At 40.7% G+C, this 26,337-nt stretch overlaps 1 protein-coding gene across 1 annotated transcript; it reads left to right on the plus strand.

Annotated features, from left to right (window-relative positions):
- BEND2 (BEN domain containing 2) lies at positions 1–26,337 on the plus strand. Its single transcript, XM_041472295.1, has 13 exons — positions 1–162; positions 2,569–3,061; positions 8,690–8,836; positions 10,499–10,659; positions 12,327–12,398; positions 12,583–12,657; positions 13,291–13,395; positions 15,352–15,865; positions 16,843–17,043; positions 17,969–18,087; positions 18,703–18,916; positions 20,031–20,234; positions 22,809–26,337. The coding sequence occupies exons 1-13, from the start codon at positions 1–3 to the stop codon at positions 23,030–23,032; spliced, it is 2,691 nt and encodes an 896-aa protein (XP_041328229.1). The 3' UTR covers positions 23,033–26,337.

A 26,337-nucleotide genomic window follows, 5' to 3' on the forward strand; every position in this document is an offset into this window, starting at 1 on the left:
ATGGGTCTGGCAACTGACAATCCAGAACATGCAACAGAATTCAGAAATTGGTGCAGACACATTCAAGTATTGGATCATGCAAAGAACTTGGAGCCTTTGCTGCCCACAGTGCAGAATTCCTACATGAAACTCCAACATCAGCAGCCCCACATTACCTCCGATGTAAGTGCACCAAGCAGCACTCAGCAAGCAGAAGCATAAAGCAGGATACAGCTGGTCTAGAGAATGCATCCAATCCACAGAATGTCAATACAATAAAATTCTACTGAAAACTCTAGTTCTTCTGAAACTACTTCTAGGAATCATCCATGTGATAGTTTAGCTCAAACTGAGGAAACAGAAGACTCTACCCTACATCAGCACAATGTTTGGGAGACGAACTTTATTTGCCTGACATGGAGCTGCATCAGTCTATACTTGCAGAAAATCTACATGTGTAAATTACAGTAAAACAACTATTATTGTTCCCATCAAAGAAAAAAAAAGGAGCACCATTGTCATGGATTGACACTGGCACAGTGCCAGTCGACAACCATGCACATTACTATAGAACCAGAACACCCATATGTCTTTACATTTTGAACACTGAGTAGAGCGTGAAGATGAAACAGCTTTCCAGCCAGTATTACAAAACTGCATTTCACTTCTGCAGAGGCTGAGGAATGGGTTGACTCCTCAGAAGACAGTGCTACAGGAAGTAATAAATAGTTTGGAGATAGATCTTTGATAAGAATTAGACACTTCAAAGTAGTGTCTCTTGCACCATGCAAGGGAAATAATTGTAATTGTTAATGAAAAATGTTACAATTAAAAAATATTAAGGAGTATTAGAGAGTCAGAAAGGGAGATAGACTGGTGGAACCTAGATCTGCCCTGAGACAGAAGCAGCCACCAGAAATAATTCAAGATCAAGGGGATCTATCCACTTCCCATCAAGGAGAAGGTAGCAGCTGTAAAGAAAGGAGCAAGGGAGGGTAGTCCATGCTTGGGATAGCAAGCAACACCCTTTTTCCCCCACCTCATTCCCCAAGGTCCCTCTGCACAACAGGCAAGAAGTTTTGCACAAGAAAAGCCAGCCAAAAGCTGAAAAGGATAAAGGTCCAGTTGCACCAAAGGTCCACCACCATCAGAAAAGAAATAAAGCCTGTGGGTAAGAATTGCAGACCAAGACAACAAAGGGAATCCTGTCATTCATGTCTACTACAGGCGGCCTGATCAAGAGAAGCCTATTGGCAAAGCCTTCTTGCTTCAGCTACAAAAGGCAGTTGCTCACAGGTTCTTATTCTGCTGGAAAAACAGCATAAGCTGCAGGCAATTCAGGAGATTCCTGGACCCAGTGTTGTCCAGGGCACCCAAGATCCCCCACAACACTTCAATTTTACCCTCAGACACATGCCCCCCTCACCCCTTGAGGCCCCTCAGCTCTATGGTCTCTCCAGCACCTGGACAGGATTCCCCTGGTCCTCAGCAGCAAGGTGCCCCATGGTCCCACCTTTAAACACACTCCTGACTCTGGGCCATCCACTCTCCACTTGCTGAGCCATCCCGTTTTACCTTCATTAGTGCTCACACATCTACTCCCACACCTGCATTCACTCCAGAACTGCACAATGGGCATACAGGCCCTCTGACACATCTGACCCCCACACACAAATGTACGCACATATCCCAGTGAAAAGCTACAAAAACCTTTACTACCACCAGAGTCTTGTTCCTCCCCAATTCACCTCAATCCACCCTTTTCCCTGATTTTTATTCATTTCCCAAACACAACTTTCCACACATCTCCTTAACTTTCTTTAAGAGCTCTTGGTTGAACCTGCAGGATTGCTCTTCTTTTGCCTTGCATAGTGCTCCTGAACTGTACTTTCTTTGATCCTGCAGGCTGTCGTAGGCCACTTTGCTGCCCCAAGCCATGAGCAGATCAAGCCCCATAACCACCCACATCCAATATTCTTACACTGTGTCATTGTATTTGGGACATTGGAATGGGCTGCCCAGGAAGACAGGAGAGTCACCATACCTGGTGGTGTTTTAAAACAGAACTTAATATGACTTAGCACCATAGTTTAGTTGATAACATGGTGTCAGCTCATAGGTTGGGCTGGATGCTCTCAAAGTTTGTCTTTTCCAACCTAATTCTTTGATTCTTCCCACCACTCTCTTGAATAAATACCCCCAGAGAGATTCCTGTGCCTCCAGTAGGGACCATGACCACAGCCATGGGGCACCTGGGCAGGGCATCTTCTGGATCTGCTGATCCCCAGCCCCAAATCAAAAAAATTGGGGGCAATGCAGACCACCAAAACTTAATTTGTTGGTGTGGTAAAAGAACCAGACGAGTTTATACTCTGAAACCTGGAACAGTGAATGGCACAAGCAACATGGCCTGCCCTCACGCAGGACCCCAGGGGAACAGCTCGGCAGTCCCGCATTCCCTAGGGGCCCAAAAAAGCTGCATGAACGGGAGCTGGCTGCCCTCAGCGTGGCTTTGGCCAGCACGGAGCGCGGCAGCACCAGAGAGCTGAGAGGGGTGTGGAGAAAGCCCGGGCATTTTCGTAACTCGAGAGCCATGCCCAGCAGCGTACCCCCGGCGGGTTGCTGGAGGAAAGGGCCCACCGACGGACTAGCTGCTGCCAGAGCAGGCCAGCTGGCTGGCTGGCTGAGGCGGGAGCGGGCCGGCCGGCTGCTAGGGGGGTGGGCGAGTTGCTGAGGGAGCGGACGGCGTGGCCGCAGCCTGAGGGAGCGGGGCAGCTGGCTCGGTGGCTGCCGCAGGAGGGGACCGGCTGTTCGGCCGGCCCGTGGCTCGCTCGCTGCGCGCCAGCAGCGGCTGCTGAAGGAGCGGGCGGCACCGCCCCCGCGCTCCCGTTTCCCGGGCGCGCCCAGCGCGCAGCCGCACTGCTCCAAAACAGTCTCTTGCTCACGTCGGAGAAGCCGCTTCCGTTTCCAACGCCGCATTCCGGCCACACCTGCCCGTACCCGAGCCCCGCTCGCTCCGCCGCCCGGCCCGCCCGAGGAGGACCCCTCGCTCAGCCGCTCCAGCAAGCCATGTCTGAGGAGGGTAAGGCTCCCGGCCGCGCGGCTCCGCCGGGGGTGGGGGGGTGGGAGGGACGCGGTGCCGCCGCGGCGCGGGGAACGCTCCCTCATCGTTCGCAACAGCTCCAACGGCCGCTGCCGAGCCGGCCGGGCCACGCCCACCGCGCCCGTCGCTATTCGCCCGTTCCCGCGCGGCCGGCGCTGCCATTGGCTGCCACTCCTGCCCGTCGCAGCCGCGTCAGCCCCGGCGGGGTCTCGCGGCGCGGCTCATGGCGGGCGAGGCTGCGTCTCTTCCCCCCGCGGGCGTGTGGGCCCGGCGCGCCCCCGGGGCGCTCTCCGGTCATGTGTGCTCCCGGGGCACCGGGAATGTGTGTTCCCGGGACAGGTTACGCGGGGAAGTTTGTGCTCAGGAGTAGTGTGGCCCAGCCACAGCTTGGTTGCCTCAGTTCCATTGTTGATGGTGGGGGAAGCTTTTGTTTTCCATAGTCCTCAGATGGCAGCTGAGCATAGTGACAACATCTTGGGGAGATTTTTCCGTGGAACAGCAAGGTCTTGGCTTTGATAGGTTCCCCCAGCGCTGTAGTTTCTTGGATACAGAACCTGAGTAAGAGAGAGATGAATGCCGCTCCTAAAGTGAGAGGCCTGACCTGTTGAGTTGTCTATGAGAAGGCACAATGCATAGCACAGATTAAGTGTCCTGGCCTTCAGACACCTTGACTTTGGACCAAAACACATCTGTTTCTGCCAGTTACATGCTTCACCTTGCCCTTCAGAGAAATGATGTTTATACAGATTCACATTAGTTCATGCTCACTTAGATTGTTGCTGTCACAGACATCTTGCTCAGATGCCAGATTTTCTTGTATTACTTCATTGTTCAAGGAGCTTTTCTGGTCAGGAAGTAGCCAGTTTGCTGTGCAGTTGTGCAAGTGTCAACATGAGTGAAAGGGGTAGGACTGAGGTGGCAGGAGAGTGGGAGCAGAGCAGTTGTGATCTAATCTTTATTAAATAAACGTGCACGGTGATGTGTTTGTTGGTGCTTCTCCTTTGTCCTCAATGCTTCAGTTTCCTGATTGGCTTTGTTTGCAACTCAGTAATCCTAGCAAATATTAAGCCTGTACTAATCCCTGCCAATAGAAAAGATATGACATTAATAATATTGTTCAATTAAAAGGTGCAGTATGAGCTCTAGTCTTAATAAACACCAAAGGTTTTTATGTGAGAGTGGTTTTACCTTGACTTCCAGTGATTTTGTTATCTCAGTGATCTAAATATGACAGGTAAAGGTACAGAAAATCTGGCTTTATTCTTTTGCTTTTCTCCATAGTAATTGGGTTGTATGAGCTGAATGTTAGTTTTTGGTTTTTTTTTCTTAGTTTGTTGCAAATTCTGGCAGCAGCACTCTAAATGAACTGTTTCAGTGTTCAGAGGCTGTTGTTAAGTGTTTTATCTCTGGTAGAGTATTCTGGTGTCTCTGATCCCTGATAACATATCTAGAGGAAGGACAAAATAATCATAAGTGTGGTACATTCAAGGATGTGACTTAAGTGGAGTGCTACCATTTTTTTCTGAGTGCAGTATTTAAAAGTCTTTGTAAAAATCTGGTTTGACTTACACAGAGCTTCCATGGCTGGCTGGAAAATTAAGAAAACCCACCAGATTTCTATGAAAAGTTTTTAATGATTTTGCAAGCTCTCTAGAAACTCTGCAGTAGAGGTTGAGATAGGATTTAGTACTAATTGGTGCTATCTCTTTCATCAATCTCCCTTTACCATTCTATGCTTGATGATCACTTACATTTGTGTTTCTGCAGCTAGTTAGAGCATTCATCAGGTAATGTTTGATTCAGTACAAGTCCTTTTTTATTCCACTGGCTTATGTGATGTATTTTATTGGTAACATACTTGGGGAAAGAAAAAAATAGTCTGTCATCTTATCTTCAGACTTCAGCTGATGCATCAGATCTGGTTGTGTTTCTGTGCTTGTAGCTCTCATTATCATAAATGTGCCTGAAACTTTCAGTTATGTCTGCAGTGAAATTGAGTTTATAGGCAAATGATTACTTAGACTTGTGATGGGATGATACTAACCCTGAAAGGCACTGCTGTCCCTGGGCTCTCCCTTGTGTTAGCTCGCTTTTTTGTGTGTGTTAGCACAAGTGTCATGCCATAAACAGTGCAGGATCTAATTATGATCCAAGTTAAGGCTAGCTGTCTCTCCTTTTGTGGCTTAGTTTCAACCCAGGTAAGTTCTTTATTTATTTGGGTGGGGTTGCTTTGCTTGATTTGTTTTGGTATGTAATTCATTGTTGCTAGAGAGGTTTTTTGAGCTTTATTGTTTTTCCTTTCGATTCTGCCTTTGAAAGAGTTGGAGATGGTTGTTTGCTTGGTTTGCTTTAGTGTTTCTTGACATTTAATACCAACACATTTTCAAGTCCCGAATAATTTTAAATATATCTTTCTGTTGGTTACTGGAAATAAATTATTTGTGATGCTTGGCTTCACAGAGCTGCATAAAAAGCTGTAATTTAATGTAGTACAGGGTTAGGCACAGAGTTGAACATTTTTGGGTGCAAATAATTCAAGTGTAAGTGCCTTTAACATGCTTCAACCTGATGATTTTGTGCAGAAGTGAAGATGATCTCCTGATGAAAGAATTCTAAATGATGAACTTAAATGTCTTAGAAGGTAAAAAGATCACCTTCAATCTTGATTTTTAATATGGCATTTCCCTGGACTGCTCTGTCTATAAATGTTTTTCTGTACAATACACATTTTTTATGAACCTAGATCTTTTAGCATATCCCACAGCACAAATTAATCCATAGAATTTGGCGCTTTGTGGTTTCTACCTGAGAGTCAGAGTTGTATTTCATGCTGTTTGGTTCTATTTACGTATGGTAATATTCTCTATTCCTGGACACTTCAAGGAGGCATCAGAAATATTTATAATTGCTTAGAGGACTAAGTTGCAATGTCTTTCAGATGATGGCTAAATAGCTGGATTTTTTTCTTGTCACAAATTTCTGAAGGTACAAATGATATCGTATATTCTAATATTCTATAAGTAAACTTTGTTTAATTCCCAGCAGTCCTATAAACAAAATATTTTTTATCACATATCTATTCTTCTTGCTGATGAATGTAGTCAAATCTGTAGCAAAGACATTTGAGTTTGTCCACTGACTTTAGAGGCCAGGCAGCTAGAATGCATTAGGGAAAGGAGGAAATGGTTGGTATAAAACAGGTGAGTCTACATTCTTGGAGCTGCTTTTCTTATTGGTGCAGTGTGACCAGTTATACTAATCAGCCTTCCTGGAAATGAGTGGCGTATTCTAATCTTCAGGTTTCTTGACTGTTCATGTAAAAATGCTGTTCTGAAGACAGAATAATTCCCTTTCTATGTGTGAAAGCCACCACGTTCAGCAATGGGTGATGGAAATTAAAAGGCCAGGGGATGAGGAGGATCCTGGCCATCACCTGAAAGGTTAAAATGAGAGATTACTGCTTATTGCTGCACTGCTTCCATGTCATTGTAGAAATTGTTGTAGGTTTTGTTTTGTTTTGTTTTTTCCTTTTTTTTTAATTGAGGTGGTTTTGCTTTCTGTATTTTCCTGTTTGGTTTATGTTTTATGTTTGCTCTCCAGCTGTGAGTTGCTGTAGCTGCAGGCTTTGGAAACACTTTCTGTTCAGACTCCACTGCACTGTTGAAATTCTGATTTTGAAACTTATTTAAGGCAGGGTGATAGAGGGTATGGAAGGCTAAGCCTTGCTTTCATTATAACCACTTGTAGAAACTCTCCTAACTTCTGATTATACTGGCCTTCCTCTAGTCCAGATGGAGCTGCTTTGACCTTGCCATGTCTTTGCTGTGTGCTGGCTGCACAGAATTTTCCCTCTTCTATACTCATCACTCTTTCTAGTCTAGATTTGAGTGATGTAGTTGCTGATCAGGTTGGGTTGTTTTGCTGGTGTTATTTGAGTGAGACATGAGACCTGTGGCAAAGATTATGAATATACAGGTAATTCTGGGCTTTTTAGGGTTGCATAAATAACATGCAATTTGCATTGCTTTGTCTAGTTAGGGATTGAAAGAGGATTGGAGGACAGCAGAGACCCAGCTGTAAGTAGGGTATTTGTCAGACCATGCACTAATCTGGCATCCTGGCTGGGGAAATTGGCAGAGAGGATTGTCATCCCTCCTGCTTCGATGCAGATGCACTTTTACTGACTCTTAGTTAATTCTCTCCCAAAGTAGGTAGAATACTAAATGATTGTCCACAAAAAAATTTGTGCCTGTGAGGCAATTAAATAATTCAGCATATGCTAATAACTCATGTTAGTCTGCAGTGAACTTCAGTCAGTGAATATCACTGAAGTGTTTTGCTAAAAGCTGCACCTAAAGTAGGTTCATGAGTAAGCCTGTTGTTTACTTCCATACAGCTGATGAAAACTGGCCAAGAACTGTTCTCCCATTGGCAGCCTAAGCAGCATATCCTAGAGTGTGTCCTCAGCTAAACTCCTTTGTACAGGTCAGCTCTGCCCCAGGTAGATTTTTGGCTTTGTTTACACCTATAAACCAAGCCAAACACTGTGTAGCAGTTGATAGGTGTTTCTGAACAGACCATCAGTTTCTTAATCTGATTGACAGACAAATCCAAACCCTGCTGTATTATGTCTTTTGAATTAGATGGGACTGTTGGCCAGAGGGAAAACTAAATGACCTGTAGAGTTCCATTTCATTCTTACCTTTTGGCCTCTTTAAGAAATTGGGAGAGAGTGGGGTTTGGAATGAATTGATTATGTAAGAGTAGAGACCCAGACTGCTGTTCTACTCATACCATTCTGATTCATTCCTGGAGCTCAGTCCATCTTGTGCACTGAACAGGGCAGAAATCCTGTGGAAAATACAGCCTGTGTCATGCATAGTTAGAGTGTCATGCATGTGTGCTGGCTCAATTTCAGTTTCATTTCCTAACTTGATAAGGTTCTTTCCATGAATTTGTTTAATCAAAAATAAACTTCACTCCCTCCCTGACCCTGTCAAAAACACTGGATCTAGCAATAATAACTATAGTAGAGTTATTATGAAACCATTTTTCTCTTGATGTAGTATGTTTAATTGGAAAAACTCTGCTACTGGAGATTTGCCATTCAGTGTTTCTGCACAGTATTGCATTGGGAACCAGTGTTTGGATTGATCTGAATATCAAGTATACAGTTAGGATTTGTGGACTGATTTGTTCAAGTGTATTAAGCAAGTCTTAATTATGAAAATAAAATTTCAAGACCAGATTAATACATTTTTTTTTGTATGCTTGAATATGTAAACAGTGGAGTTTGTAGAAGTGCTTGTAACTGGCTTATAGCTAGCTGTTCCTGTTGAAGCTGAACACTTCAGGGAGAACTGGGTTCTGAACAGATTCAGAATTCCCACCAGCTAAACAATAGTAAGCTGCTTCCATTCTAGTGTGCATCAAAACCTCAGCTGTCTGTGTTTAAAAGGGACTTTGCATTTACATGCTAAAGCGAAGCAGAATTTATAATAGCCTGTGGTACAATTGAGATAATGCTAGGTGTGATACAGGCACTACAGCTGTCACCTGATATGCAGAATGGCCTGCAGTCTTACCTCTTTCTCTTTCTGCTAATAGATTATTTGTGTGTGGAGAGTGAGGAGGAGGATGAATCACTGATTATGGACGCTGGAGACAGCGGGCCGTCCACACAAAGCTGCATGCCAGCGCAACAGAACTCTGAAGCAAACAGTGCTGTTCACCACACGAGTCAACTTGCCTATGGTAATTACTGTTCATTTTTATTGTCATCTGATGGTTAATGGCTAGTTTTAATGCCATATGTTCTGTGCTTTTGGATTCAGTCCTTTCTATATTACCCATACCTTTAAAACATGTTTTATTGGAAAGCTACTTTATAGAAATTGCTTGGCAGTGCCTTTAAAGAAAAGTGCCACTTAGTTATTACTTTCTATGTCCTTATAAATGGCGAGCCTGCTAAAATATTGCGTTTTAAAGAGACAACTTTTTATTTACTTGTAAGGGTAAGTATATCTAGGAATAAATTAGGAAGCAGTTTGGAAAACAAATGTCATGTGAGAACCTAGCCTAAAAAATTAGGTTTTTAGATAATCTGTCCAGTGTAACTTAGTACTGGAGATGCTGATGTGTAATGATAGCAAGATGGCTGTTTAAGATGATAAATTATTAGTGGTAAGTCACCATTGTGATTGTCTTTAGTTCACTGTATTTATTTTAACATGCAAGATAAAGTATCTCGAGAAATCTTACCCAATGCTTTATTAGCCCAGACAAAAATTCTTTACAGCTGTTATGAGCATTTATTAAGTTCTGTAGGAGTATTACCAAGTCAGTGAGGAACAGTACTGTAACTAAAGGAAAGCACTTCCTTTGGGGGATGTTTTTTGTTAAATTCAGCCAGTTAACTCTATAGAGAATCCCATTAGTATTTCTCTTCACTGATACAAGTTACATCTGTTTCTAAGTTACATCTGTTTCTTAGTGTTGTTGGGTGCTTCTGAGAACCTTTAGACTTTTTGGTCTTCTAATTAACAGTAGAGTATTCTGTAGTTGTATGTTTACATCTAAAAACAAATTTGGGAGTGGAGGATGATTTGGATGGTTTACTTGGGGTTTTGTCTCTGTTATTGAAAATAAACAAACAACCCCACCAAGATTAAAACTTCTGCCCAAGAAGCTGTCATAGACAGTTGCTAACCTTGGTTTTAGGACATAAATAATTATTTTATTATTATTAAATTACTCATGATGAGAGCAGTTGTTTCTTAAAAGGTAAAATATGGTTTTGTTATCTTTGGTTGTATTAGCATTAGATATTGTCTAGTTAAATCAAGTATAGTGAGATATGTGAGTGAAACACACCACAGGTTTATCTCAAATGTGAGTAATGAACTTTGAAATGAAATTCTGCATGATTGGTTTTATTGAACCACTATCTTAGACCAGTGTCTTGTAGAGAAGTGCCTTTCCCTCAGATCTCATTCTGTCTGTCCAAATGAGTTTTTTATACTTTTGTCTTGTATCTTCTTGCCTCCAATAAGAAGCTGTCAGAGCAAGCTCAACATCATGCAGGGATCTAGGTTTTCATTTCTCCCTGCCTGCTGCAGAGCACCTTTTATTTTAATTTTTTCTTAGCCATTTATGCTCACAAAGTCAGTATTACTTTTACTGACACTTTTTAAATATCATTATGTTTGAAAAAAGCAATTAAATCGAATTTATAATTTCTGATCTAAATTAATTGGATTAATAAGTGTTTGATAATATACTGGTAAACAAATTTCAAATACTCAAGCAGTCTGAAAGTTTAAAAAAAAGGGTGACTGTGCCTGTTTTTACTGTAGTGAAACGTTTAATGCAGTGGGAAACTTTCTGATGAACTTTGCTTTCTCTTCACTTTAACAGGAAGTGAAGGCTTGCCGGTGCTTGCAGATCTAACAGCCTCACAAATGGGTCATTCTGCAATGATGCAGAGAGGAGATGGTCACAGCGCTGAGAAAAGGGATTTTGTGGTTTTGCGTAATAAAAGAAAGCGAATTTCTCCTGCTGTAGTGGAACAAAATGTGGTATGTTTTACCAAAGAATAGCCCTTCCTTTTGAGACCAGTTTCAGTGTTACTTGGAATACAATTTTTCTTTCACTGCTGTGTGGTGATTTGATGACATTCCACTGAAGATGGGTAGGATATCTCTGCATGGATGCTTCTAGCAATTCTTTAGCCTCCTATTCTGCAGTCTGTCCATACATCCAGAGTTTCCCCATCCCAGGTGCAGAATCCAGCCCTGTCGTTGTTAAACTTCATGCTATTGGTGGTTGCTCAGCCTCTCTGTGGGACCTCTCCACCTTCATGGGAGTCAATGGCTCCTCCCAGCTTAGTGTCATCAGAATATTTAGTCTCCCTTCCAGTCCTGTGTCCACATCATTTATGAAGATGTTGAGAGGCACAGGGCTCAGGATGGAGCCCTGCAGAGCCCCACTAGTGACAGGTGTCCAGTCTGATGTCACCCCATTCACTGTAACCCTTTGTGCCTGGCTCATGAGCCAGTTGCTCACTCATGCTGTGATATGTTTAAACAGCTGTGTGCTGGACATTTTGTCCAGAAGATCCTGTGAGAGACAGTATCAAAAGCTTTACTGAAATCCAAACAGATTACATCAACTGACCTCCCTTGATCAGCTAGGTGGGTCATCTTGTCATAAAAGGAAGTTAACTTTGTCAAGGAGGACCCTTCTGAAGCCGTGCTGGCTGTGACTGATGACAGTTGTCCTTCAGGTGCTTTTCAGTAACTCCCAGAATAATCTCCACAATTTTACCATTCACTGAATTCTGCATGTTGTACACAAAACAGAAGTTATCACCTACCACCCTCTCAGCCTTCCTTTTCTAAAATAAAACCTGATCAGTTAAAAAAAATAAAAGAAAGCACAACCAGTAGAGGCTATGAATCTGTGGCGAGTGGTGGATGGCATCAGCATCCATCCAGTAAAAGGAAAATGCCAGAATTGTCCAGGTGGTGGTGCCGTTCTTCCTGCTTAAAAGCAGTGTGCAAGCTGTGAGAAAATTGCCTCTTGAAATTTTTTACAGCTCCTGCTTTGAGTTATACACACTGAAGTCTCATAATTTGGACTCAGGTGTTTTCCAATCTAAGTGATTCTGTGATTGCATAAGCTTGTCTGTATAGTACATTTAGTTAGATGAAAGTTCTGCTGTAGAATAAATAAAGAAATAAAAAAGCACGTTATTTTTCATTTTATATATATGTACGTGTGTGTGTGTATATATATATATATATATATATATGTGTGTGTGTGTGCGTGTGTATATATATATATTCTGGTTCTGTACCATGGTAAAATTACTTGAAGAAACCAGAGGTCTGAGAGTCTGCTATAGCAAATCCAGGGTCAAGCTGGTATGGGAACCTTGTCTGCTGTGAAAGTAGAATATGTAGGGAGTCAGGCAGGGCACCTGAGCCATGCACTGCAAAGGGGCTTCAGCCCCAGCAGTTGCAGTCCCTGGGTGACCACCAGAGTGTCTCCTGCCTGGTCAGACAGGAAAGTTTCCTTAACACACCAGTACATAAATAAGATGACTGTAGTAGGTCTTGTTTTCTTGGGCCCTCTTCAAGCCAAGGGATGGAATTACAGCTACAACCAAAAGTGTCCAAGTTGGATTGCTGGAAGAATTCTTTAACTTTTCAAAACATTGAATGTTAATTATGTTATTTCCCAGGTGAGAACTAGGGAAGAAGAATATGAAGATAGCGACAGTGTCATTTATGAATATGAACCTGACTATGAATGTGTAAGTGAATTTTCTTTTGTTTGACTGACTTTGAAAAGCTGCTTTGGGGATGCATGTTGTGGGGTAGGCTGAATTAACATGAGAGATTTGAAGTTGGGATTTACTTGCTAAGTCTGTGTACATATTAGTACCTTACGCTCCTTTTTTTTCTTTTTTATGTTTAATTATTACTTTCATGAAAAAGGAAAGCATTTTATCTGAAGCTTCTTATACTGGATATCAACAGAATCCTCTTATGGAGGTCCTCAGTTATTGCCAGGTATTTTTTTCCCTTTATATCTGAAATTATGTTTAAACAGTTTTAGTTAAACTTTAGGAAGAGTTGTATTATAAACTTGGCAACCAGTGATGTGATCTTTTCCAGTTATTTGCCTTGTTAATTGCCCACATAACTACAATATTTTCAAAGTGAAACTAATGTCCTTCATATTCTCTGAACTTTTCATAAGTATTCTCGTAACTTTTCATAAATATTAAGCTTTAATACAAAATGTAAAGTTTAGTTATTGGGAGGAGCTTCACAGTAATGGGAAAGATACAGCGGTGATACACACCCGGCTATTGAATGTACATGTTGCTTGCCAAAGGTGTGCCAAAAATCCTGCTAGTGTTGGTTTTGTGAGTTCTTTCCTTTTGATTCCTGAAGCAGTAATGGGCAAAATTGAAAATAACTGCACTTGAAATTAAAACCATCCCTTATTTATTCAGGTGAGCACTTGTGTGACTGGAATCACTCAGGCCATACTTAATGGAAGTCAATTTGTAAGTGATTTGTAGCCAAGTGTTAATGTTTTGTAAGTCTCCTTAAGCATTCAGCAGTGCTGTGGAAGGAAGTTGGCTAAGTTTTAGGGAGGGAGTTCAGCTTTTAATTGAACTTTCTTGGTTTCTTCAGGCCATGTATGATGCCATTCAGAAACTGGATAAAAAATTTGACCTGCTTCATCGTAAGGTCTCGGAAATGCAGCATACTCGTATAAAGCCATTCTTGCTCAAACCTGTAAGTATTAAAGACCTAAGATGTTTATTTTTGCTTTAATTCTCTCATTTCCTGTGATGCTTATTTTAATAATCCAAATCCTTTCACTTAGATTGAAATAAGGAGCAAAATAGTAGACTTAGAATCTATTTCAATTCAATTACTTGAGATTTCTGATTATGTGCCAGCTTCAGTTTCCTGTGTTATTGACTGATGGCCACAGATTGGCAGTGACTCCCATCAAATTCAGGATGCTGTGATAGATGCTGTAAAATTCTATTTGTATTGGCATGAACAGAAGTGAATTGTGTAGGTGCATCTTAAACTTCAGTGTATTGCTGTTGCACCTTTGCAACATGTGATGTGTTGTCTCATTGGTTTCTGCAGTTAGAAGAGAGTTTAAGCATCAGTGAAGTTGGTTCAGTTGGCTTACTGAACTTTAGATCTGAACAGCATGTTGTCCTATGCATTACAGTATAGAAGTTTTTTTTTTGTTTTTTTTTAATGGAAACTCCTTTTTAAACACTTTTAATAATGTTTGATACTGAGTACACAATACTCATTTTGTTCCTAAATGATCAATCTAGTGTTAACTAAGGAGACACAATTTTAGTACTTCTAACAATGATCATTAAAAGGAAAGCATAACAGATGATTTTGGAAAAAGCTTATAAAATCCATAAGGACTTTCTTTGTCATCAACACTACCAAGCTTTTAATGTGGCAGAGATAATTCTGCTGTCAGGAGATGTCAAGACAGCAGTAAGGCCATTTGCTTTAAGGGTGGATGGAGCTGGATTTCTCACACCTGTCAGCTAGCAGTAGGATACTGGGTTTTATTGTCAGCTCCAAGCTTGTGCTGTCTACACATCCAAAACCATGAGTTTCAGGGAATAAACTGATCTTGTCAAATACAGATGACCCCTATAAGACCTCTGTGCTCTTACCCTCCCCTCTCATATGTAGGATGGCAGGTGCTTTAATGTTTGGATTTTTGTGTTAAAAGTGACCTGCATTGCTTTTTTTTTTCTTTTTCTTTTTTTTTTTTCCTGAAAGCTTTTATCTGCCAGCTATTTTCTTGGGTTCTGCCATTTAAAATAATCAGGAGTGCTGTTGGGTTTTTTTTTTTTTTATGGCTGTACTGTTCCTGTACTTGTGAAGGATAAAGGAATGGTTTGGGGTAAAGTTACTTTTTTTATTAGATGAATCCCAAAAGCTGGAGAAACTGACAGACTTTCAGATACATGAGACTTCCTTAAGGTCATAGATGTTTTTAAGGTTACAAGGGTGCGATATAATGAGATTTCTCTAAACAAACACGCAAACCCACCAAAATTAAACAAAGTAAGAAAAACAAATCCACATGTGTCATCTTCATTTGGTGGCTCCTGCTCAGTGACTTGTGTTTTGAACTAGAGTGCATGTGTATGATTTTTTTAAAAAGTACTTGAAGTGATGGAAAACATAGCCTATCTCTCAGTTCATCCATCTCAGTCTCTCTGGAATCTTCATTGTAGATGAAGTCTGAATATTTATTGTTTTCAGCTAACAAGTAAAGAAAGAAGGGAAAGTGTTTGGGTTTTTTTTCTTGTTTGAAAGGAGCTGTCAGGGCAGTGGACACATTCCTTGAAAATTCATCAGCCAATGACTGGGTCAATGACTGAAAAAATTTAAATTTTATTTTGCCTATTTTCTTTTTAATAGAGATCTAGAAAGTAGTTTTGCCCCCCCCCCGGCCTTGGAAAAAAAAATAGAGAAACATTGAAGCTGACTAGATAAACTCTTAGTGTTGCAGATACAAATGAGAATAGAGATACTAGAGAGAAGGCTAAAACATGGTAGCTCTGAGTTGAAGGGTATGCTGCCAATAGCAGAATTACTAAAATCTAATTTTCCTGGTTTGCTAAAAAAAAAAAACCCAAATTATCAGCTATGTCTAATTTAACCTTTTAATTGTTTTCTGAATCACATTTGCAGAAACGAGTTGGATTTACATACAGAAGTTCCAGTCATTTGCCTTCAGGAAAAATAAGAGTACAAAAACACATGGAAAGAGATTTAAGTTTTCATCGTTCTTCATCAGGCCAGGGAAGGCGTAGCCCAGTTGTAAGGATTGCTTGGCAAAATAGTCACGTTCAAGTCAATTCCAAAATGAAACGTGTCCTGCAGAGTTTTCCACTTGAATCTCATCAGCCTGTTGGAAGGCAGAGCCCTCCACTCCCCACTATAGTTTCTACACATTCATTACATTCATCATACACAGCGACTAATGGGATGCCTGACCTTTCACCACAATCAAATCTTGCTCCCAGTATTGTGGAAAGTACTGTCAACATTGCATCTTCACCTGTGCCATCACCATCGATACCAGCACCATCTGAGCCCAGTCAGGAAAATAATGCTGTGGAGTTGAACTGCAGAAATGCATCTGAGGATGTGAATATTAGTGAAGAACTACCATCTTCTTCAGTCTTCATCAATCCTAGCTTTGGTGAGATCTTTTGTGATAAATATTCAGAAACTAAGGCTAAAAAATGGCTGGTACTACCACAAGCCTTTGATTTACAGTAGGTGCTTTGGGTTCTTTTAACTCTAGGCTCTCTTTTTATCTCTTAATGTAACCTTTTTTATTCTGTGTATAATTCACAAGTAATATGTGCATGCTTACCCATGTGTTGGAGGAGGCAAATAGATTACCACTAAAGCTAAGTGAGGCATATGCCTGTCTGCATGTCTTAAGAAAGCAGCTTACCTGATCTGTGTGAAGGAAATAACTGTTTTTTTCTGGTGTGGGATTTTATCCGTGAAACATCCTTTGTATACGCAAATCCTCCAGTGTTTGGTTTCTTCCAAAATACTTGATTCCAAAGAAAAACAAGAATTTTATAGATGATTGCATTATAATAAAGAGAGACATATCAAATAGCACCATATGTTAAACTAATGCCTTTCTAAAGGGTAAATGGCCTGATTTATATGCAAGGCTGAGCTGACTTCTTTGCTTTTGGTCTACAAAATACATTTTTACAGCTGAAGAGCTGCATGAATAATAGGTGAAATATTCAGGTATCCATCTAAAAATTTGTAAACAGTTTATGATTTAGCAGTTCTGTGTATGGATATGCCACTCTTCATGAGTCAGTGTCTTGAAAACATAGCTGGTATCTGTACATATGTAAAATAGGCCACTGTGAACATTGTGGACAGTTGGGTGTCTAATGTATTTTCCTGGGTGTTTTGATTTCAGTTAGTTGTGCTGGTGCTTAATGTGAATCAAAAAGGTACTTCTGTTACCATTCCAATTCAAAGCTGCTTTTGTAAGGGCAAAGATAAGTAGTAATACATAGTAAAATTAACTGTAGAAGAGAATATACACTGAGAGTCAAGAGAAAGAGTTGGAAAAAATGTTCTGTTTTTAACAACTTGAGATTTTAATTTTTTTCTTTGAATATTTTTGTTTTACAAAAGGGTTTGTTGGTGACCCAGCAAGAAATGTAAAAGTTCTTGGAAACCATTTGATGAAGGCTCGGCAAAAGACTAAACCCAAGTACGCAGCGTGCCACTTGGTTCGTGTCTTGTTCCCCAAGAAAACTTTATTGTGCAGCATTATGGGAGCGAGTGCACGAGGGCGCAGGACACTAGATCCGAACAAAATTGCTGCAATAAGAGGTGTGTTATCTTTCAAAATGCACAGATTTACTTCTTTCATACTTAACGAGGTTTTGAACTTAAAAAGGAGTCGTTTTCTGTATGTTTCTGCCTAATCGGTGTCTGCCAGCTGGTGAGCAGATAAATGCCATAGTGGATGTGCTCCACTCTGCATTATACTTTTGTTTTGAAAGTCCTGCTTTGTAATTCTCAGTGTTTGTTTTTCTTCAATTTAAATAAAACCATTCAAATTTCTTCTAGTTATATGTACATTGCATTCATCAGTCATGCTTGCTGTCTCTAGATTTTAATTGCAGTTCATTGTGTGTTTGTGTGTGCCATGGATTTTGTCAGTGTTTTCTTGTTTGGTTGATTTGGGTTGGTTTATGGCCACGGTATACTTGGGACAAACATTAATTGGTGTTTTTGAAACACTCTTATGTGGAATGAGAAGTGGTGAAGATGGAGGGGGCTTTTTTTAATAAATGTGAAGTCGTTTGCACAGGTCCCCTGGCAGGTATGTGTTTAAGGGTTAAAATTGAGTGTGAGATTATATAAACCATGTGAAATAGTTACAACAACAGCATTACCCTGTGTCTGTTCTTTCGGGGGGATGGTGGTGGTGTTGGTTTTGGGGTTTTTTTTAAAAGTTGGCATTATAAATCACACATTTTCCCCCAATTCTACCAGGAAATGTTTAATATAATAGAAGCATTATTCACAACATCTCAAAAAGTATCACAGAACATCTTGAATTCATAGTGCTGGTTATTTTCAGAACATAAGTTTACTATCTTTATTTATCGATGGAAGTCTGAAGCTTGTAAATGGAGAACAGTAAACATATGAAGCATTAGTTAGCTTTCTCTCTCTTTGTAAATTAGGATACTTCTAAATAATGGGCTTTGTAATGACACTTCAAACATTTTCTGTATTTTATATGCAGAGTTTCTTGCAACTAACTTTCCAACCTATGATTTGAGCGAGTGTGGAAAAGACTGGAAAACCTGTATCACAAATGTCAATTCTATGATCCGCTCCTTACGCTCTGAAACCAAAGCAAAGGTGATGATTTATTAAGTACCAAGTTTGCACTTTTTTCTCAGATTAATTATTTGACCTGCTCATGATACAGGTGCTGTATTGGAAATTCCTGGGGTTCTGTCTCTGTGCTGCTCAGCACAGGGATGCTGACTGCAGCACTGGTTCCATGTGGGGAATACTGGAGTATGCTGTTTTCTGCTTTGCCTCTTCCTGCTTCTGTGTCCAGAGTTCAGTTAAGAAGTGTTCAGGCATAGGATGCTATAAGGAAAGCACTGCAAATGTTCCCCAGAAGTAGTGTTAAATTTGATTGAGAGCTTAAACAAGTAGCTCTTAGCACTTGTTTTCGCAGTCTTTTTTTTTTTTTCAGATATATTCAGCTATGCATTTCAGTTTTATATTGACTGAAACATTACTCCCAAAACACCTCCAACTACATTTACTTCTAAAATGCTCTGTGCACATCTTTGTATAATTATTAACTGTTCTACCAGTGGTTTTTGTGATAGAAATTCAGGGGTAACTATATTGAAAAGATCTGAAATATAATTTATACTAAATGTGAAATAAACTGGAACACCAATTAGAAAACTGCTAGGCTTCTCTCATTGTGTGTACTAACCTTGTTAAATGTTTCAGAAGACAACTCAGGGGAAAGAGGAAGTGTCTGATGCTCCTGATACATCTCATTGTGTAGATTTAAATGATAATGAAGATAGTGGAGACAATTCTCAAAATTCTCAGAAAATGACCAGCTCCACAACTGACACATTGCAGAATTCAGAATTGGATAAGTTTCCAGAAGCTTTCCACACATCTTCAGTCGGACAACAACAGTCTTTGGAACCTATGGGTAAACAAAGAAATTTCTGTGTTTTGGAATTGCTTGTTACATTTTAAATAGTCAGTGATACTGTAGGTATAATTGCATAGTAAAGGGATTTTCTGACCTATGTGAGTCGTCTTTTAAGGCAGTCATTTGGTGTACACATAGTAAGTCTTTTTGGGAATGAACAAGGGCATTGTATCTGGCTAACAGAATATATCTCTGCATCTACCAGAGTCCCATAATGCATATCTGCTGTGACATTGGGAAGTTCAGCTCCAGTTACTCTGTTCAGTTGCCCTGGCTTTTTTCTTTTATTTGGTAGATATTCTGTCTTAAAAAAGTAAAGTAAGCTAGCTCAGAATATCTATTGAATGGTATTGCAATTTCAGAAGAAAAAGTACACCTTTCTGCAAAACTGACTCTTTAGGACAATAAGAATCTTAAAGCGGCCTTTATATTTTCACATTTTTTTAATGTAAGTGTTCAATACACAAATGCACTGGGGAAAAAAATCCATGTACATCATGTGATGCTTAGAGACCCTCAAGGAAGATGGACTGTGATTAGTTGCTGTTGGAAGTATTTATTCAATTAGGATCACTTTGGGGCTGTATCAGATCTTTTCCTGCACCCAAGATTCGTTAGTCAGATCCCACAGACCTCTTGATGTACTAAAAATTTTGCATTTTTTCTTATTAATGTTTGCAGTGAAGTGAGATAGAAGTAGTTGAAAAATATTCACTCTTTTTCTGTTTCTGCTTGCAGAATCTAAGCACCACTGAAATAGAAGAACTTTTATTTACTTATGTACTTGGAAAAGCATCGTCTTTTGACATGAGATGAAACAAGTTAGAAAGCAATAATTAATAATGCAGCTTGCATTGCTGAAGACATATCAGAAGTACTGTTTGTGGTTGTAAACCAGGCAGGATGTTTTGGCTGCTTGGCCATGTGTCGGCAACATGTTTCATGTTAGCAGTAGCTGCAGTGTTACAGTTTTGCTTTGGTCTTTCCAAGCAAGTAGAGCAGTTTCTGGGTGAGCTTTTTGTGTCAGTTTTGATTTAATACAGCCACTTTGAGGCATGGTCAGTGTTGGATGAGTGAAATATCTCTCTTCTCTCCGTGACATCTTCTCTAGAACCTCTTGGGAGCCCATGGCGCAATGTTCAGTTGCCTTTCTCCATAATTTACGTTGCTAAGGGGAAGGTACGGCCAGAGTTGTCAGCTCGCTTCCTAATTCGTCACATGTTCCCAGAAGAGCTGCTGGTGAAAAGCAACGTGTATGGTAGTCTTGATCGTGGCATGAGCCCACTGGATTCCAATAAAATAAATGCTCTCAGAGGTAAGTAAGAAAATCTCTGTTAAATCATAATGTGGGGACACTAGTAAGAGTATTATCTTCGTATCCTGTGAACAAACCATAGAGCTTCAGAAATTAGTTTGTGAAAATATTCTCGCAGGCATTTCTGCAAGCAGTGGAACAAATTGAGAGGAAGTAGATAAAGTTATGTTTTAGTAGCTCAAGAAATTCTCCAGATCATGAACCTGGTTTGTATGGGAGCTTGAAAGAGCAATGCAGTGGGAGATCCCTGAGGATTCTGGAGGACGTCAGAGATAATTTCTTGATACAGGGACTGTGTAGGTGAAGCAGAGAAGAGAGATGTCATGTGCAGCAGGTTATGGCTCCCTTCACAAAAAGGGTTCTTGTGTGATAATTGGTGGTGGCGTTGCCTGTAAAGATTATGAAATCATGGGTCCCTGAGGTCCTGAGCAGAGTAAGAAGGGTCTGAGTATAGGCTTTGTAGCTTGGGAGAGCACACTTTGACATGTTTGGGAAAGTCACAGATGGGAGCTTGTGAGAGACAGCTCTGAATAGGAGGGGAGCTCAGGAAAGTTGACAGATCTTTAAGATCAGCCTTTTGCAAGCAGACAAGAGTCCATCTTGATGTTTAGGAGAGCTGAATTATGGGAAGACAGGTTGGGCTAAGCAGGGAATTCATAACTGAGCCCTGGAGCAAAAAAGCCACATTTAGGGATTGGAAACAAGGAGAGCTTATGAAGTGGAATTTAGCAACTGTTGTGTTTTAACCCATCAGGTAGCTAAAGACAGGTGCTTGCTCACCTTCTTCCTCCCTGTCCTGTTCCCCTGCCCCACCCTCTGGGGTGGGGGAGAGAACTGGGGAAGAAGGACTGCATCTGAGGGAACAGCGTTCGTGCTCAGTAAAGTGGGGCTGTGACTCTCACCCTCTGGGGTGATGTCTGGGCATAGGTTGAGGGACAGGCAGAGCATGCCAGAAACCATTTCCAGTATGGCAAACACTAGCACTGGAAACTTTGCCACTCACACATCTCCGCTTTTATTTGTATATATATATATATACGCACAGATATATAGACTTGTAGACATTTTATTTCTTGACATTTTGAGCTTAAGAAGCATTCAGAAGATGTAGTTAGTGTGTCTTAGGACTGCAGAACACCATGTAGGCCATAGAACAGATGAGAGACAAATCCTGTGTGTAGTGATTGCAGCCAGACCTTGTCACTTGGCTCTGGAGCCAGAGGACAGTCCCTGCCCCTGTTTCCTTTAACACAGCCTGATTGGATGGCAGCACCAGCTCCCTGAATGTTACCCTGCAGAGCAGGAAGAGGCCCTGCATAGCCTTATTATAATCCCCAAAATCGGTCAGTTTTGGTCAAAGAAAATACATAACTTTAAAAGCTGATTTGTGGACCATGTATAAAGGTTCTGTAGACCTTGAAGAATTCCAGTTCTGTGCTGATCCTCTGCAGTCAAGTATTCTTGAATTTACTGCTATAGATGGAAGTAAGAAGAGCCTGTCTGCTGCTTCAGCCAATGGCTAGTGTATCCTTTGTCATCATAGCTTATAACAGGAGCATCCTAAGGCACACTTACTCTCCCTTTCACCTCTCCTCCTGGAGCAGAGTGAACTGCAAGAGCACAAGTTTCTATCTCAGTACTTTCTTCCTTCAGACCAGAGTTTTTCTGGCAAAATGGGTTTCCAGGTTTGTAACTACAAGTTAAATTTTTAACTGTAAACAGTGATAATATATCAGATTTTTACTTGGTGGTAGGTGGAAGAACAAAGCTGACACAATATCTACTAGCTATACCTTTCTTTCTACTATGAAGGTAAATCTAGATGTTAATCAGAGAAGGAGAAGCAATATTGCCTTGATTTGAAACTACAGATAAGAATTCCTTTTTGGTGTTTATTTAAGTCTTTTACTGGGTTGCTTAGAGAAAGCATGCAATCCAGCTCACCTCAGCAGGACAATCACTTCTCAATAATTTTAAAAACCAGTTTTAATTTTGGTTTTAAACTACTCATTTTACTCATGAAAGGGGAGAAAGGTGCCATAGTCCTATCCTTTTTATGTCATTGCTACCAAACTCAAGTGTTTGTTTAGTGATCTTGCTTGCAGTATGGTAAGGAATGAGCTCTCACAATTTTTCTGTCACTGTTGTTCCTGTATATCTGTGTTATGCTGAAGTGGTGTGACTGATTTTAGTGAATAGAGTTGTCAGAGATCCTCTGAAGGAGGGCTTGGTCCTGCCTAATTCTGGTCATTCTGAAATGGACACCAAGATTTGTCTTTGCTGGCTGACCACATTAGAAGCTGAAGTTACTCAGCACTTCAAAGGATCAAAACCACACACATGGTCACATTTTCTTTTCATATTTTGTTTTTATGCTTAGACCTTTTTTTACTCGTTTTCAAATATAACAGTGAGAAAGCAATATCTGCCCTGCTTTGCTTTTCAAGGCTTGTAATATGTCTAGCTGTCCTGGTTTGGTAGCATGCACTTGTTTTAGCTTAATTACATCCAGAAAGAATATATAGCTTACTTAAATAATTGATAACTCACTATTACATACTTGGTTTTTTTTAGAGTTTCTTCAAGAGAATTTTCCATCCTTTGATCTAGATGAAAGTGGATTTGATTGGAAGGCATGCGTGGCTGCCATAAACAGCACAATCCGCAGCCTGAGACATGAGCTGAAAAAGGCAACGTCTGGAACCCGCCAGAAAGCCCGGGCAGTGCCGCCCTCGAGTGCAGAGTCCCCCAGAGGATCCCACTTCCGTAAAGCCGTCTCTCAGACTGAAGCTCTCTAGCGTCTGTCTCAAATTTTAATTTAGCAGGTTTTTATTAATTCCATGTAGAAGCCTGTAATATCGAGCTGTCCTATTCAAGTGAGTTGTCAGCAGCACTAAATAGTATCACTTCATGAGACCAAAATTAGCAGAAGGCTTGGGAGCCTTAACTCTGCATAGGTAGTGTTTGTGCTCCTCAGAAATTATTTTCAGTGTTCCCCACAGCATTTGCAATGTGCTCTCTCCTAAAAGCATCTTCTTCTCATGATTCATTGAATCTGAAAGATTAATCTGGTTAGAAAAGATGCACTGTGCATCAATTCAGCAGAAGCAGATGGAAAAGAGGAGAAGAAAGAGTGGTTCTCCTTGGCGGGTGAATCATAGCCAGTTAAATTATCTCATTATGTGTGAGGAATGAAATTTGCTTTGACAAGTGGGTATCTTCAGCAAAAATAGCAGAAAGGAAAAAATATTTTAATTGCATTTAGTTAATGCATTTGTCGTATCTGGACTTGATGATCTTCAAGGTCTTTTCCAAATAATGATTGTATGATCTCTCACATTTTTGCCTCATATATCAGTGGGTTTTTTGCAGGATAAGAGGCAGACAGCAATGTAAGTACAGCTAGTAATGTATGGGGGAATGATGCCTTAAGTTTTAGCTTTCATGTTTTCCAGATTGTGTACTGCATTGGTATATAACTCTGAGCTTCATATGAAGCGTTAGCAGGTTCTCTTCACATTTTAGTCAGACAAAACAATCCTTTTCCAGCCTGAGAACCAAGGACACCATTGCAGCTTCAGGCCCAGAAAGTATAAACAACAGCAAAATGAGGGGAGCGGTGTTGGAGGATGGGACTGCATATCCTGAAGCTGTAATTGGACAATTCACCCCAGTATGTAAATGGACCAAAACTTACGCCAGTGCGAAAACTCCTGACCCATCATCCGTCTTGGGCATAGCCTCAGCCAGGCTCTTGTACTGCCCAAGGTGTATCCTTTGAAGGCCTTTTAATAAATACCTATGTTCCAGGTAGCCTTTCAAGGCATCAGTTACACTGCTTTGCTCTGATTTAGCTCTACTAAAAGGACAAAAAAAAAAAAAAAAAAAAAAAAACCAGTCCAATGGTTGGTTCTGGTTTTTTTTAATGAAATTTAAGGAAAATACTTCTTCAGGGTCCTGAACTTCACCATCTCATGGTTACTGTGGCTAAGGCTTCACATTTTTAGCAAATGCCTTGCTGTAGGTGTATGAGGCCCAGAAAAGCACCTGTTAATAATAAATGTTCATGCCCTTGCCTTTCCTTTGTGTCTACACAAGACTGAGATTTATTAGTGCACTAAGTTATATATTTAAAGAGAAAGAACAGACAAAATAATTGTAATAAACTAATTTTCAAAATCACTGGGATGTTGACCTTTTACAAATAAATAAAAATCAATTACCATATATTTTCAATTTCATATCTTGTTCAGTTTAGTTTGTAAGTTAGATTTCAAAAACAGTAACTGTACAGAAGTTAATGGGGATTTTTGTCAAGTAACTTCTTTGTTATTTGGGGTTTTTTTATTTATTTGTTTTCAAGAAAGGAAGTAATCACAGAATCATAAAATATGCTGAGTTGTAAGGGACATATCAGGATCATAAAGTCCAGCTCCTGACAGCGCATAGGATCATCCCCAAAAATGACACCATGTGCCTGAGAGCATTGTCGAAATGCTTCTTGAACTCTGTCAGGCTTGGTGATATGACCACTTCCCTGGGAACCTTTGCTAGTGCCCACCTACCCTCTGGCTGAAGAATCTTTTCCTGATACCCAACCTAAACCTCCCCTGCTACAGCTTCAGGCCATTCCCTCAGGTCCCATCACTGCTCGTAAGAGGGAAGAGATCAGTACCTGCCCCTCCTCTTCACCTTGTGAGGATGTTGAAGACCACAATGAAGTCTCCCCTCAGTCTCCTCCAGTCTGGCAAAAACCAGGTGACCTCAGCTGCTCCTCATACAGCTTTTCCTCCAGACCCTTCACCATCCTCATGGTCCTCCTCTGGACTCTCTAATAGCTGAATGTGTTCCGTATATTGTGGTGCCTAAAACTGCTCCCAGCACTCAAGGTGAGGCTGCCCCAGTGCAGAGCAGAGCAGGACAATCCCCTCCCTCTCCCAGCTGGCAGTGCTGTGCCTGATGCCCCCCAAGACCCTGCTGACCCTCCTGGCTGACAGGGCATTCCTGACTGATACTCCAGTTGCCTTCAACCAGGACCTCCAGGACCCTTTCCATAGCTGCTCTCCAGCTTCTCCTTCCCCTGCTGGTGCATGCAGCCAGGGTTGCCCTGTTCCAGGTGCAGAGCCCAGCCCTTGCCCTTGCTGAACTCCTGCAGTTGGTGTGAGCCTTTGTGTTCCGTGTTTCCCAGCATCAGTCACAGTCCTCGCGGTGACTGTACTGGCTGGCTGCTCTGTGATCTTGCCTTGCCACTTGTGTTGGGTCTGAGTGCAGTCTCAGAGGTCCAGTTTCTTCACAGAAGGAAACTTCTTGTAAGACTGGCATAGGGAGTGGATTTTACCTCTGAAGATTTGTGGAAACTGGCTTCCAAAATAACACCTGTACATAGCAGAATTATATTTAACTAAATCTGTCATCTCCAAGGCAAAGGTTTCATAGTTTATTTGTTAGCAGTAGGATAGAACAGTGAATTTACTCATTATCACTTCAACTTCTGTTCATAACAAACAGACAATCTTTATTGTACAGGGTATAGGACAAGCTTTTTAATTGCAACTTAGGATATGCAATGACCGTATCAAATATGAAATCAGTTGGTAATTTAAGTTCCTTCTGCCACCTCCTTGCAGAAGTCTGCTGTAGGATTCAAGAAACAGACTGAATTTCTGATTTTCTTTTCTTGATAGAAATATTGTACTGCAAATTTGGTTGTTCTGGTGTACTATTAACAGACTCTTCTGTTACTTGCTATACAGTCCTTGTTGTAAATGCTAAGAACTTTGTTGTGTATACATATTACTAGTTCCAAACCTCAGAAAAAGACAAAAATGCTTCTATTTTTTCAGTAGTTTTCTTAATTATTTTCACTGCCCTTCACAGGTTTTAATGGTGGAGGGATATATTTATTGAATGATGTGTCTGGCACTGAAATCTGTTAACTGTGGTGTATACCTATAATTTCTAACATGAAAAGAAAGTTGAATTGAAGTAGAAATAGTTTTCTTGTTTCTGTTTCAAATGTATCAAATTTTGCTAACTTTTATAAAGTACAATTAAAGTATTTTGCTGTTAGGAATTAAGTATTTTACAAATAAAACTGCCATAT

Source organism: Pyrgilauda ruficollis, unplaced genomic scaffold (genome assembly GCF_017590135.1).
Source record: "Pyrgilauda ruficollis isolate IOZ18807 unplaced genomic scaffold, ASM1759013v1 scaffold29, whole genome shotgun sequence".
NCBI lineage: Eukaryota > Metazoa > Chordata > Aves > Passeriformes > Passeridae > Pyrgilauda > Pyrgilauda ruficollis.

Bases quoted from the DNA above. Each gene is read 5' to 3' on its own strand.
- BEND2 (XM_041472295.1), top strand. From the start codon at position 1: ATGGGTCTGGCAACTGACAATCCAGAACATGCAACAGAATTCAGAAAT. The intron at 3,062-8,689 runs GTAAGGCTCCCG...TTCTGCTAATAG, and splicing joins GCAAGCCATGTCTGAGGAGG to ATTATTTGTGTGTGGAGAGT. The intron at 18,088-18,702 runs GTGATGATTTAT...TAAATGTTTCAG, and splicing joins GCTCTGAAACCAAAGCAAAG to AAGACAACTCAGGGGAAAGA.